The sequence below is a fragment of the Populus euphratica genome, unplaced genomic scaffold (genome assembly GCF_000495115.2).
Source record: "Populus euphratica unplaced genomic scaffold, PopEup_1.0 scaffold93.1, whole genome shotgun sequence".
Taxonomy (NCBI): domain Eukaryota; kingdom Viridiplantae; phylum Streptophyta; class Magnoliopsida; order Malpighiales; family Salicaceae; genus Populus; species Populus euphratica.
In genome coordinates this window covers 1206813-1222703 of record NW_011499873.1, presented here as the reverse complement: position 1 = coordinate 1222703, position 15891 = coordinate 1206813, and the positions used below count along the sequence as shown (strand labels likewise).

The 15891-nt window shown below is 31.3% G+C and overlaps 1 protein-coding gene and 1 pseudogene across 1 annotated transcript; both read left to right on the top strand.

Moving 5' to 3' along the window:
• The first annotated feature begins 31 nt into the window (after positions 1 to 31).
• Positions 32 to 2218, top strand: LOC105127920 (inorganic phosphate transporter 1-4-like; annotated as a pseudogene).
• An 8911-nt stretch (positions 2219 to 11129) lies between these two features.
• Positions 11130 to 13793, top strand: LOC105127827 (uncharacterized). Its single transcript, XM_011029269.1, has 3 exons — positions 11130 to 12334; positions 13107 to 13335; positions 13437 to 13793. Exons 1-3 carry the CDS (start codon positions 11406 to 11408, stop codon positions 13599 to 13601), a joined length of 1323 nt encoding a protein of 440 aa, XP_011027571.1. The 5' UTR covers positions 11130 to 11405; the 3' UTR covers positions 13602 to 13793.
• The last annotated feature ends 2098 nt before the right edge of the window (positions 13794 to 15891 follow it).

The window sequence follows — 15891 nt, the reverse complement described above, 5'->3', positions numbered from 1 at the left end:
TGGATGGTTGATTTCATTTTTTCCGGGAACAATGTGGTGTGGCCGTGGCGTTATGACATGTGAGCCCGTGAGCCCTGGACAGACTTGATTTCACACATCCATTTCCAGACTAAAAAAATGGCCATGAGGTTGACATGAACAACATTCCGGTTATCGTGTCAGGCTTCAGAAACCAGGTGTCATAAACTTGGTCTCAGCTTTTTATTTTCTAAATTTCATTTTTTTATATATAATTGTTCTTGAAAGAATATTTCATTTTTATTTGTTTTTTCACTTTTATTTTTAGATAAATACAAATAAAGAGAAAAGCATCCCTTATATTTCTTGAGAATTTAAATTATTTTTCCTTTCTTCACACACACACACACACACACACATATATATTAGGGATGTCAAGCTTTCATGTTTTGATGCAAACAGTCTCGGTAAATCCTTCGGGAAACCAAATAAGTCTGGTTTTATTTTCTAAAATCTCGGAGAATCGAACTGACTGAAAGAGTAGATCTACGGTTGACATAGAATTCCTGCTTCCGGGACTCGACTACAATGCACTATTCTCGTTCAAATAAAGAAAAAAAAGGAGCTTTTAGCAAAAAGTTTCAGATCAGGAAGGCAGGTGAACCTCAACCAAGGCCACCAAAGGACAGGTTGATCTTCTCCTAAAGCTGGATCAAGCAAAAACACAATTCTACCACATCAAAGCTGTGATAATCTCCGGCATGGGATTTTCCACTGATGCTTACGTTTTTCGCATCTCTTTGGTGACCAAACTACTTGGTCGCGTATATTACCAGGTTGAAATTTGAATGATCACCAAAACCAGGCATTTCCCCCCTAATGTCGCTGCTGCTGTTAATGGTGTAGCACTATATATGTGGAATTCTTGCTGGACATCTCCTCTTTAGGTGGCCTGGTGACAAGATTGGTCGCAAACGCGTCTATGGGCATAACGCTTATGCTCATGATGCTTTCTGCGGCCTTTCTTTCGGGATTTTTCCGAAAGCAGTGATGGCTAAGTTGTGTTTCTTCAGGTTTTAGCCTGGCTTCGGAATAGGCTCGCGGCAATTAGACACGTGGGGCTTTTATTGCGTCTGTTTTTGCTATGCAAGGATTAGGAATTCTTGCTGTTGGTTTCGCGGCAATGGCTGTTTCTGCAATTATTTTTGTGCTGTATACAAACCTACTGCATACTCTGTTGATCCAATTGGCTCTACTGTGCCGGAATCGGATTGTGCTTGGAGGATAGTTTTAATGCTTGGTGCATTGCCGGTTGCATTAAACCTGTTATTGGCGCATGAAGATGCCTGAAACTCCTCCTTACACAGCCTTGTTAGCCAGGAATGCAGAGAAAGCCAGTCAAGGTATGTCGAAACTCATAGCATTGAGGTGCAAGCTCAAGAGGAGGTAGAAGAGGCGAAGGTGATCGATAAAAGCAACTCTTTTTGGCTATTATCCAAGGAATTTCTTCACCGTCATGGACTGCATTTGTTGGGGACAGCAAGCACCTGGTTCTTACTTGACATTGCATACTATACCCAGAACTTGTGCCAAAAGGACATTTTCAGCGCTGTTGGGTGGCTTCCAAGGGCCAATACAATGACTGCACTGGAAGAACTTTTCAAGATCCCAAGGGCTCAATTCTTTATAGCACCTTACGGCACAGTTCCGGGATATTGTTTCACAGTCCTTTCTGATTATACTGGCCGTTTCACAATTCAGCTGATTGGGTTTTTCTTCATGACTCTTTTTATGTTTGTGTTGGCCATTCTGGTCACCACAGGACTTTAAAAGAAAACAACATTGGTTTCGTATTCATTTATGGACTTACCTTTTTTTGGAAATTTAGAGCCTCATAGCACTACATTTATAGAACCAGAAGAGATTTACCCTGAAAGATACAGGTCAGCTTGCCATGGAATATCAGCAGTTGCTGGGAAGGCGGGCGCAATGATAGGGGCTTTTGGGTTTTTGTATGCAGCACAAAATCAGGGCAAGTCCAAGGTTGATCCAGGGTATCCAACTGGTATTGGGATGAAAAATCCACTAATAGTGCTTGGCGTGATTAATTTGTTTGGCTTTCTGTTAACATTTTTGGTTACTGGGCCAAAAGGAAGATGTTTAGAGGAGATTCCAGGGGAGAAAGAAGAAGTTGACAAAGCACATACCGCTGGAGCTGAAGCTGTCTAGCGGTTTTGTTTAGTTTACCTTTTCATTCCAGGTTACTTGTTTTTCGTGATCCTGTTATTTAAACTGATATGCTCATTCTGCATACATTTTGTCTTGATTGTCTGCTGCTCATTTGTGGCGATACTTGTTTGCTCTATGCAATACATTTTTTTGCAAAATCGGATGTAGGCATCTCGACATGTGATACTTCATACAGGGATTTTTTTTGCCCGCCTCCGAAAGCTTAGGGAAACCTAAAATGTGCTTGGCTAGACTGGTGAAGTTTGTGACATGTCTGCTGGTTTAGTGCTCTGCTTAGATTATTTCGACTCAAGAAGGGGTACGGCTGCTTTGCTAGAGCAGCGAAATCACTGGCTAGTTCAAATCCTCATGCATCTAATTAGATGCCAAGAATTCAGAATCAACCTGGATAAAGATGGCATCTATGCATGGTGATTAAGCAATTAAAAAACACATACATCAGTTTGTAATCCTGTGCTTGGAGGTTGAGGGCTACCAGATAGTGGATTTCAGTGCAGCATTCCAGATGGGAAAAAATCTATCAAAGAAATCCATTCCGTGACTAATTAGCATTGTTATAAACAAGAACTGAAGTCTGGTGAAATCTGCAGGTACACGCATCTCCAAATCCTCTTATTTCTTTTCTTCTAGAAGCTTAAACTTCTCAATCATGTTAGGATAATGTCCAGTTCATCAAGTGATGTTTGGATCAGTGGCTACTTGGGGTGCTTAACTTGCTACATAACAGAATCATTGATGGCGTGCCTGGACTCTGGAACATATTTTCCATAGTAAATTGAAGTTAAGGTGACACTGCTGGGAGCACTGGTTTTTACAGAAAAAATCGAGACTTCAGAGTCTTGTGAATTGAATTGTTGGTGTCATTTCAGAATACTGAACATTAAATATCACTATCATTGCAAGCTTTACCAGACAATATTCTAACAGAGGGTATACAGCCACAAGCTAGAAGATCAAATGATATAACACGAAAAAAGAAAAAGAAAGGCTAAGAGCAAAGCAATTACGGCCTAGAGAAAAAAAAGAGGCAAAAGCATGTGCGCATGTCATTTAGAGAGCCCAAGAACATTTCGATTCTTAGAACCTAGAGAGAAAACATTACGTTAGTAAATCAAAACAGTGATGGTGTGAATAAACAGTGTCCAGTTTCAAATAGGCAAAGCTTTTATGGGAAGAATCCAAAAACACACCATTCAAACGCTAACGTTTACAGGAGTCCAAGAAATACGAAATGGCTGGTGAATATTCCACTCGTGTATGGCTGCTTTTAGACTCTGAATTACCATGGAAAGTTGTCTGATTGATATACATAAAATAATCTCTTCATGTACAAGGCGAAAAACGTCGATCGTTCACTTAGATTCATGATGATGAGTAGATTTTATAACGCTCCCCATGTGAATCTTATCTACTGTTGTGCCTGCAATTTTTGACAACTAATTTTACTGGTCTCCAACAAAGATACAGCGCAGAAACTAGCGATGTTCAGTGTACGTTTGGACGGAGGCTTGATAATATTATTATAAACGTACCTTGAAGACGTTACCAATAGAATATTCAATAAGCTCTTAATTTCTAATCCGAGATTTCATATACATAACGAAAAGAAAATAAAAGAAAACAGGAAACGGGCTAGGGAGCATTGATTAAGCATTCGATATTTAATTTTGTTGTTCTTCTGTCAATTTAATTTTTTTTTAAATTATATTTATTAAATTTATTTTTTTAATATTTAGTTGGATGGAAATTTAGTTTTAGATTTCTCTACATGTTTTTTTCTTTATTTTTTTTATTTTTTCCTAAAATTGTCTTCTTTTTTTTCTAGAATTATTTTTTTCAATTTTATTTTTTTAATATTGAGCTTGTTAAGAATTTAACTTTGTAGTTTTTTTAAAACAATATTGATTGCTATAGTATTTTTTTTATATGATTTTTTTAAAATTATCTTTGTCAATTTTAGTTTTTTTTTAAGAAAATATTATGGATTGCTACAATATTTCCCTGCATTATTCTTTCTTGCTATAGTATTTTTCTATATATATTTTTATCAATTTTGTTTTTAAATTATTTTTGTCTAGTTTATTTTTTTATACTGAACTGGTTGAAAATTTAGTTTTATAGTTTTTTTAAAAAACAATGTTGATTGCTAAAGTGTTTTTTCATGTTATTTTTTTTAAAATTATCTTTATTGATTTTATTATTTTTAATATTGAGCTGATTAAAAATTACAATTGTAGATTTTCTAATAAGACACTATAGATTGCTATAGTGTTTTCTTGTATAATTTTTTTTCTTTTATTTTTTATGAAAGTTTTTTAAATTATCTTTATTCATTTTATTTTTTTAATATTGAGTTGGTTGAAAATTATAATTATATATTTTTTTCACAAAATAATATATATTGCTACAGTATTTTTCTACATGATTTTTTTTTTATTTTTTAGTTTTCAAATTATCTCTATTTTTTAATAATCAACCAGTTAATAATTTAGCTTTATTATTTAATTTTTTTAAAAAATAATTTTTTTATATTATTTTTTTTATAAATCCATAATAATATATAAATCTCTATTTTTTAATAATCAACCAGTTAATAATTTAGCTTTATTATTTAATTTTTTTAAAAAATAATTTTTTTATATTATTTTTTTTATAAATCCATAATAATATATAAAAATATCATAAATCCGCGGCAACACATACGGGCACGGTGACTGGTATAAACTAAAGGATATCAGGTATAAACTGTGGCGTAAGAAACAAAGCTTGTGGATTGTAACAATGTGTTTATGTTTTTGTCCTTGGGTGAGATAGTTTTTTTAAAGGAAGCATTGTCCAATAGCAAATTAATTAGAGATAAATTAGTCAATATATTTATTTTTTGTAAATTTTATTATTCTTAAAAGCAAAAAAATATATAATTTTTATCTGGATATTTTTTTATCCTTTCAATTGTTTTTGCATAGTAAAATATTCTTGAAAGCAAAAAAAATATTAAATTTTCAAGAGGAGTTTTTTGTCCTTTTGTATTTTTAGCACGGTACAAAGACTTATTTACCCTTTTAATTAAAAAAAATGAGGATAGTGTTAAAGGGCATTTTCATTTTTCCATTATGATATATTTATAATGTTGAATTGCACCTAGAGGCTGCTTGGTAATTTAACAAATATTTAGTTTTTAAAAAAAATTTGTCAAATGTTGCATGCGTCTTCGTGTGGATGTCCCTCATGTTTTTTAGTCTTTCCTTCATTATTTATTTGATTTTAGATTGAGTTTAGTTATTTTTGTATTTGATTTTTTATTAATTTTAAAAATAATTCTGATCATCTTATCTTTTTAATATTAAATTATTTAGTTTATTTTTCCAAGTTATTCTAGTTCAGCTAAAAAGTTTGTCGTGGTTAATTTTTTTATTTTCATTGTATTTTTTATTTGTGTTATTATATTGATCAAAATTATAGAACTTAATCAGGTTAATGCCTCGTATTTTAAGGATTTTTTTAAAAAAAAAACACTTGTATCATCTTAACATATTTTTTTACACCGAAAAAAAAAGAAGAAGAAATGTTCCACAGCATAGCCTGACAATCAATCTAGTCGAAGTCTGAATGAAATTTCTTCGGGATGAAAATGGTGGTTCATAGCAATTTTCCCTGTCTGAGGTGGACTTCTAACATGATTTTTTGTAGGATTATTTTTATTAAATGAAATAAATAAATTAATTAAAAAATAAAATATTTTGTATGTATCAAATAAAGTTAATTAACCAAATATTAGAAAAACAACACAAACTATTATTATTGTTGTAGTATAAATATATAAGCCCATTGGAATGAAGGATGCCTTCCGTCTCCGTATTTGAATAGATAGAGTATTTTTATCTGTCTTTACCTTTAATTTTATAAAAATAAAAATTTCCGCATACCTGTTTCTGTCATGATACATAGAAATAGATTTGCATAAAAGTGGATACCATTGCCATCCTTATGCCCGCGATGGAAAATAAAACAAAGAAATAGTTCTCTTTTTATGCACTATTTTTTTCTTCTTTTCCGCTGTCTTCCAAGATTTAAAAGTAGCATGCTAAACATATTTAGGCTTGGTCTAGTAATTGTATACTCGATACCCACACTAAATCTTATTCAAATTTTTATTATTATGTAACAGGAAGGTATTCCTATTAAGTAATTTAAACTATTTAGAACATTTTTTTTAGGTAATTATAGATGTTCGAGCCAATTTATATATATCTTAATTTTTTGAGGTAATTATAGATGTTTGAGTCAGTTTATATATATCTTAATTAATCCTTTATATTCTAAAGTTAATGAATATATAATTTTTTATTGGTTTTAAGATTTATAACACTCGAACTAAACTAGTAATTTATAAAGATCAAATCCAAGATTTGACCAGATGAGTTACATCCCTCAAGATTATCATTTAGATCTCTTCACATGAGAGCATGTATATATCTTTGATGAGTTTGAAATTATTTTTGTTAAATTTATTTTTTAAAAAAAATTGAAATTATTTTAATATAATAATATTAAAAATAAATTTAAAAAATATAAATATAAATTCTTTTAATACATTTTATATTAAAAAAATAAAAATATCTCACCACAATCAAATAACGCCTGCCCTATAACTTTGAATTTTTTTTTTATTGTAGTGCTATTATGGTAAGAAAAACAATATTTTTTTAGTTTAATGTGTGTGTTCAGATCAATTTATGTACATATTGACTAATTTTACGAGCACTCTGAAATTAATGATTTTATAAGCTTTAATAACTTTTAGATTTATAAGGCTTGAATTAGTAATATATAGAGAATAAGTTTAATATTTGACTAATTAAGCTATATTTCTCAAAGTTGAATAACAATATTTAATTTTGTTGTTTGTTTTGTGAATTTAATTGTTTTTATTTTTTATTTTATTTGGGCAATTTGAAATTGTTTAACAATAGGGCACCGGCATCACGTTCTTATGTTGCAACCATGCATGATAATATATATATAAAAAATTAATGGCTAGATTCATGATGTTCCTCTGATCTATCCTTAAACTAATTTTATACGGAAATGCGTGATAAGTTTCAAATTTACCCTTCATGTAAAATATACAGACCAACCCACCAAAATCAATCAAAGTAATTTGCTTGTGATGGTATATTTATAACTGAATATGCACATGCTTATTATATGCAAATCGTATAATTTATTTTAGTGGATTGATTTAAGACTCTCATCACAATGATATAATTAGAAACTTAACATAGATTTAAAGGATAAAATTAGCTCAATTATAGAATAATAATAAATTGAAAAAAAAACACATTGTTATAGAAGGACAGATCGAGTCATTAACTCTCTTTTTTCTCATTTCTTTTGTTATGCATTTATTAGTTGTAATATTTTTTTTGCTTCTAATTGATATCTAAATTAACTTGTATTGCCATTTTTAAGAGTTAGTTTCTGAAGTTACAATCTACTTTGAAAACTCAATTTTTTTTTAATTTTTTTTATGATTCAACCATATTTTTTTTTAAGATAATTATAGGTGTTCGAGTCAATTTATATGTATCTCAATTAATTCTTTGATACTCTAAAGTTAATGAATATATAATCTTTTATTGATTTTAAGATTTGTAATACTCGAACTAGTAACCTATATATCCTTCAAGATTATCATTTAGATCTCTTCATATGAGAACATGTATATATCTTTGATGAGTTTAAAATTATTTTTGTTAAATTTAATTTTTTAAAAAATTGAAATTATTTTAATATAATAATATTAAAAATAAATTTAAAAAATATAAATATAAATTATTTTAATACATTTTATATTAAAAAATTTAAAATATCTTACCACAATCAAATAACACCTGTCCTATAACTTGGAAAATTTTTTTTGATTGCAGTGCTATTATGTTAAGAAAAACAATATTTTTTTAGTTTAATGTGAGTATATATATTGATTAATTTCACGAGCACTGAAATTAATGATTTTATAAATTTTGATAACTTTTAAATTTATAAAGCTTGAACTAGTAATATATAGAGAATAAATTCAGTACTTGACTAATTAAGCTATATTTCTCAAAGTTGAATAACAATATTTAATTTTGTTGTTTGTTTTGTGAATTTAATTGTTTTTATTTTTTATTTTATTTGGGCAATTTGAAATTGTTTAACAATAGGGCACCGGCATCACGTTCTTATGTTGCAACCATGCATGATAATATATATATAAAAAATTAATGGCTAGATTCATGATGTTCCTCTGATCTATCCTTAAACTAATTTTATACGGAAATGCGTGATAAGTTTCAAATTTACCCTTCATGTAAAATATACAGACCAACCCACCAAAATCAATCAAAGTAATTTGCTTGTGATGGTATATTTATAACTGAATATGCACATGCTTATTATATGCAAATCGTATAATTTATTTTAGTGGATTGATTTAAGACTCTCATCACAATGATATAATTAGAAACTTAACATAGATTTAAAGGATAAAATTAGCTCAATTATAGAATAATAATAAATTGAAAAAAAAACACATTGTTATAGAAGGACAGATCGAGTCATTAACTCTCTTTTTTCTCATTTCTTTTGTTATGCATTTATTAGTTGTAATATTTTTTTTGCTTCTAATTGATATCTAAATTAACTTGTATTGCCATTTTTAAGAATTATGATAATCAGGTTGTTGGAGTTAGTTTCTGAAGTTAAAATCTACTTTGAAAACTCAATTTTTTTTAATTTTTTTTATGATTCAACCTTCAAACCAGGGCCATGTTATTTACGTTCAGGAATATAGATTTATGATTATGTTTATTTATTTATTTATTCGTGATTATTAATCTTTCTAGTTTAATTAGCTCGGTGCTTGTCTAGAGTATATTATGCAAGTTGTTTTGTAGGTTATCCTTGACTTAATATTGCAAGATTTGAGAGTTTTCTTCCCTGTAACTCTGGGTGTATGCTGTGTTGCGTGTTTTTGAGAAATAATAAACCAGGGCTCCAAGATTTTTCTGCTGGCAGGCTTAGCACAGACCACCAGCAACACCATGGCAGAATGCTGGCGCTCCTGCTAGAGCTTGAGGTTGCACAATTCCTCCTTGAATGGCTCCATGACCTGTTATTTTTATGCTTTAAAGTATTTTAATTTTTTATTTTAAATTAATATTTTAAATTATTTAATGTTCTGAAATCAAAAATAATTTTTTAAATATAAAAAATAATGTACTGAAATCAAAAATATTTTTTTAAATATAAAAAAATATTATATTATTTTTTTAAATAAAAAATATTTTAAAAAATAAACACATTCAGAATTTCAAATACGTTATATATATCTCAAACAATACGTTAGCTATGACTAAGAACTTCAGCAATTCAACCCTTTCACACCGCCCAATGACCTCTCACGAAGACTTCACCAAAAAAGGTGCCCAACCATAGAATTATTACCCCCTAAATCCCCCAGAAAAGATTAAAGTGGAGTTGCTTCAGAAACTAATAAAGCTACGTTGATGATAAATAAATATAGCAATAAGAACATTTTCTCACACCATGTAAAGGAGTGTACGGGTGATGGAAATTTCCAAGGCCACGGCCGCTTTTTTCTCTTGAAAATTGCCTCCTCCCCTAGCCTTTTCCATTGCCTATATATATATATATAGTCTTGCGCTTGCCTGCCGACTCCCTGGTTTCTTTGTATTCTAATGACATTACCCTTACAAAAATCAAGCTGAACAGAGTAAAGAATCAATGTGCTTATGTGCATGAATAGTTTGTCCAATAAAAAGACACCGAAATTGGGGTTTAATAATAATTAAATCAAAATGATTAATTCATAAATCAATGTCCCTGTTCCGAATGCCTGTCTGCTCATCAATCCTTCCTTCCACCGCCCCTGTGTGATTATTACTGCAAAGAAACGCATTACCTTCCGCACGTGACATCTCATCAAGATGGCCCCCAGCCTCCAAATTAATCAAGAGCGCCAAATCTTGATTCACCTGATTAGCATGTCAACGGCGCATATCAATCCTCACTCAGTTTGTCACTGTAATTCCTGTTTTTGTAAAATTTTATTTTTAAATATTTTTTTATGGTTTTAATGTGTTTATGTTAAAAGTAAATTTTTTAAAATAAAAAAAATATTATTTTAATATATTTTCAAATAAAATATACTTTAAAATACAATTTTCAATACACCTCCATGCATGCCTCAGTACAAACTTAATTAAAAATATATAAAAATAATATTATTTTATTTTTTTATAAAAATAATTAAAATTATATTTTTATAAATAAATAAATAAATGTAAGATATTAAATAATCTATCACATTTGAATTGAGTATCTCTATTTCTCTAAAAAAATCCGATTTAAGCTAAGAATTGTGATCGATTCAGCTCGCAAGCGACCTGCTATGCGTAAGGTTTAATAACACCAAGGAAAAACCCATCAAAAGCTAAAAAAAATGAGAACACGAACAGACCATGGACTTCCATGAAAGATAGCCACATCAACGGTAAGGATAAATCCTAGAAAGCTGTCAGACATGATCCCTGTCCACACTAAATCCTCACCGTTATCCACATGATCGCCATATCAGCAGTGATAAGACCAAGGGAGCAACTTAACATTGATACTGCAAAAACATGGAAAAAGATGAATGTCGTTTCAAAACCATGTGATGACACGTGCCGACCTGCCACAGCAAACCAAAAAAAGGAGCCGAATCTAGATCCGACGACCACATCATGTCTCCCCCTCAACGCCGGATGTCCTTTTGATTAAATCAAACGGCTAAAATTCAACTCCATAATTAACCGTTAGATCCCGGTCATATTATAATCCCCACCTTCTCCCCATTACACCATAAATACCGGTCCAAATCATGACCCGTTCTCTCTCCTCCTCTCTAAAAAGTTAGAACCAAGAGCCCTTAATTTTCAAAGTTTAATTTTCTCTTCTTGTGTTAGCTAACGTGCGCGCTCTGACACTGCTTATCGTGCGCCGTCTGAGATATGTTGCCGGCGGCGAAAATCACAACATTAATAAGAATATTGCGGTACGCGAGGGCCCAGTAAGAAAGTCATCAGACGGTGGGGGCTAGTGGTTTGGATTGGATCTCCTCCTAGGGATCCATCCCAACAAGCAAGGAAATGGACGCTCAAAAAGGCAGCCAAACAAAGCTTACAAGAACTCAGTCTTCGCTCCGTTCATCTCCAACTATCCGATCATCCATTCACAGCTTAACTTCTGTAGCCGAAGAGGACGTTATCAAAGCCCAGCAGCAGCAACAGCAAAAACTAGAAGATGATTTAGAAGAACAGAAAAAAATAAAGCCGAACCGGTGTGGTTCAACCCCAAGAAGAACTGGTTCGACCCGGTTCACTGCAGTTTTCACTATGGTTTCGCTCATTTTTTTCACCTTTTTCTCTCTTTCCTTCTTTTTCTTCTTCTACTTGAGAAGAGAAGAAGTATCCACATCAGAGAATCTTTTATTGGCTTTGATTTTCATTGCCGTAACGCTGTTCTTTGCAAGCAAGAACAAGAACTTAATCAACCAGAATATGATAGTTTTCAAGCAATTATGGGAAGTGAACACAAAAAGATTCAATCTTTGTACTTCAAGAACCAAATCAAAGCAAGTTCAATGGTTTATTGGAGACCCCAATGTTAACAACAACAATAAAGATAAGAAGTTAGAGAAGAGGATTATAAGAGAAGGAGTGGAATTTTATAGCAATGGGGATTTTTATGAAGGAGAGTTTCATAAGGGGAAGTGTAATGGGAGTGGGGTTTATAATTTCTTTGTGAATGGGAGATACGAAGGTGATTGGGTTGATGGAAGATATGATGGGTATGGAATAGAGAGTTGGGCTAGAGGGAGTAGATATAGAGGGCAATATAGACAGGGTTTAAGGCATGGTTATGGAGTTTATAGGTTTTATACGGGGGATTCTTATGCTGGTGAATGGTTCAATGGTCAGAGTCATGGTGTTGGAGTGCAGACTTGTGGTGATGGGAGTTGCTATGTTGGTGAGTTCAAGTGTGCGGTTAAACATGGCCTTGGTGTTTATCATTTCAGGTGATCTATTTCTTGACCTTGGATTTATTTGCTTATACTTTCTGGATTTTGTTTTAGGTTTTTTGTTTCTTCGGGTTACTGCTTTAAAAAGCCTTTTGGTTCTTGCAGTTGGGTTTTTTTTTTTAATTGGTTGTTTTGTAGGGTTTACCATCTTATTTACTATCTTTCTGAGCCCCGCTTCAATTTTTCAGTGTGAAGCTGGGTTTCTGGTCCTAGTGTTTTTTACTGTCAATGATTAATTTAGTAGAAGTATCTTGGATTTAAAATTATGGTTGAGAGATGGGAAATTTGGTAAATTTTCAGGTGAATTCTTGAATTGAACTATAGCTTTCTGTTTTTCAATTTCCTAAATTTGTGGCCGTGTATTTGACTTTTCTCTTATGGTTTGTTTTCAAGCATGTGATGTTGAATTGTTGCGGGGTTCCTATTTTAGAACTGTTCATGATTTAATGAAACAGTGGAAATTGGAGTGGAGTAAATTTATGATATATCAAGTATTCCATTTATGGCTATTTTGACTTGTATCTGACGAACAGTAGAGTGCAGGCTGATTATGGTTTGTAATCAGCTATATCTACGGATTAAAATTTAATTGAATTGGCTGTTTCTAATTCACAGGTTTTCAATTGCCATGGATTTGTTATGATTTCCTGCTCCTTTTTTTTTTTTTGTGATTGTGTGTTTCTTAAATTATGGTTTTATTGATGAGGAAATCGATTGTGGTATACACACTAGGAGCTCAATATTGATGAGGAAATCGATTGTGTTGCAGAAACGGAGATAGATATGCTGGAGAATACTTTGGAGACAAAATGCACGGCTTTGGTGTTTATCACTTTGCCAATGGCCACTGCTACGAGGGATCATGGCATGAAGGACGGAAGCAAGGCTATGGCATGTATACCTTCCGTGGTGGCGACACTAGATGTGGAGAATGGGATGTTGGTAACCTCAGGACCTCTCTACCCCCTGTAACTGATCCAGTCCTTCGAGCTGTACAGGTATTTTATTTGGACCTCTGAACGTCCTTGTTGATGATAGAAGTCAAGAGATGTTTCAATCTTCTCACGCACTGTTGCTTGTTGATTGCTTTAACTTGCAGTCTGCCAGAAGAACAGCAGAAAATGCCATTCACTTGCGCAGGGTGGATGAACTAGTGAACAAGGCAGTTCATTCCGCAAACAGGGCCGCAACGGCAGCTAGAGTTGCTGCTGTCAAAGCTGTTCAAAATCGGATGGATGGCAAATTTTGCGATACTAATGTTTGACCTTTAGCTTTTGTGGAAGATGTAAATTTACTAATTTTATGCGCTTGGAAGATGTCACCCTGATGAGCAAAAGCTCATTGGAGGTTGAGAAGAGTGTTTGAGCCTTCTTTTGTCACGCCGTAACTTGTACATACTCCATGTATATCAATGGAATTATGATCACTTTTCAAGAGGCTCTGTATTTTTCCCCTTGCCTTCGCCATCTTTGAGATTGCTTGCTTGACGGGGTGATCTTAAATGCCATAGACAACAACAATTACATAATAATGGTAGTTTTGCAAATTGATTTAAATTATTTTTAATTTTTTAATTTATAAATATGTTGTTGAGGATTACCTTTTGATTTATATTACAATCTTGATTTGACCATAATTAGAATTTTAACCACCTTATAATAAATCTATTTATACTACAATCTTCTCTGAAAATATTATTTCAAACCCTTTTTATCAAATATATTTTTAATTTAACCCGAAAATGGGGCTCTCCTGTTGTTTTCATCCATATCTTTTCTTGCATTTTGTGTGGATGGTAAGCAATTTCTGTTTTTCAAATAAAAAACATGTTTTTTTTTAGCTTTTAAAAATATAGTTTGTAATTAAAAAACATTGAATCTTAAAAAAAAAAAGTCACCATAATCCTCCTTGTCCCCTTGTCTCCGCGAATGCTACATGACAAACTCAGCTCTTCCACCTTGCTTTCCTGTTTCCGATTAGAGACAACGGCCTGTTTTGATACAAGGCGTGATCGAGAGTGATTCTGTTTTTTATCATTTTTAAAAAATGTTTTTAACTTAAAAAATAATTATATTAATATTTTTAAAATATTTCTAAATAATTTTAATGTATTAATATAAATAAAATCTTAAAATTTAATATATCTCTGAATAAAAATACTATTTTTAAAAAGAATCGACGTCAGTACACTAGCCAGCAGAGACTCAGGGGCGGGTTTTCTTTTTTAATTGTGTTATCATGTTTAAACTGATCCGTTCTCTCCGTGCCCAAAACAGAGGATCACAGCTCGAGTAACATGAGGAGATGTGAAAAGATCTAAGCACCGTGACACCTTGCCTACTTTAGTTAACTGCTACCGATATGTGCCCGGAAGATAACTTGCTCTACTTGAATGCTCAGTGGAAATTCAAGTACACCAATTATGCTGTCTCAGCAATATATGACAAATAATGAGTGCTTGCGATAAGATTGGACCCAAAACTAATTAGGCCTAAAGATGGTGCATGTTATGCTAAATATTAAAACGCCTAGGATATTTATTATAAATGTCAATACTGTTGACGCACACAGATCACTATAAATAGCTTTATTTATTTTTTGATAATTTATCTTGATTATTAAAATTTTATTGTTTTTATTTTTTTTAAGTTGATAATAAAATTAAAAGGGTGAAACCGAAATGAAAAATATACCAAACACAAATGACGTTATAGAAATTTTAAGAAAAATATATTTTAATCTTTTAGCTATCAAAATAACACAAAATATATGATTTTGATGCTTTAGTTTTTTTCAAATTTAATTTTAACACAAAACCTTTTTATTATATTTTAATTTTTAGTTAGGAGAAGAGATAGAAGTTACTGGATTTTAATAATTAAAAAATAAAAATATTATTGACATCAATTTATATTATCAAATAATTAAAATTTATGTCGAGTAGTTTCATTCTATTAGAATAGTTCATATTAGGTTTGAATTATTTTATAAAAAAATTTAAAGTTGATAATATCTCATCCGTTTCATTAAAAAAAATAAAGACTTGATTGCATGGGTCTTGACAAAATAGATCAATCTCAACAACGCTAACTTTGGCTTATTTTTTTATTTTATTTTTAAATTAATTCTTTTTTTAGATGGTTTTTTCTTTGAATTTTTTCTATTATCATTTAATTTAATTTGTATTTCTATGTTTATTATCATTTACTTAATATAATATTATTTAAAAATAATAATAAATATATTTAAATAAATATCTTATCTTCCAAAATTAAATATTTATAATTTACTTTTATTTTTTAATTTATATTTTTTATTTTAACTTAAATTTTTTTACCTTAAAAAATTTTACCCGTTACAGACCACGATTCAACTATCTCTTATTTGAATAGATTAGCACGTAGAAGCCATGTGCGTTCCTGATTCATGTAGCTAGGATAATTTATTTTTTTTTCTCTCGTACTTTTAAAATAGTGTAAAAAGAACATGACGTGGGGGGTTCTTTGTCGTGGCATAAAAAAAAAAAAAAGAGAGAGAGGGGGAAAAGGGTTGGT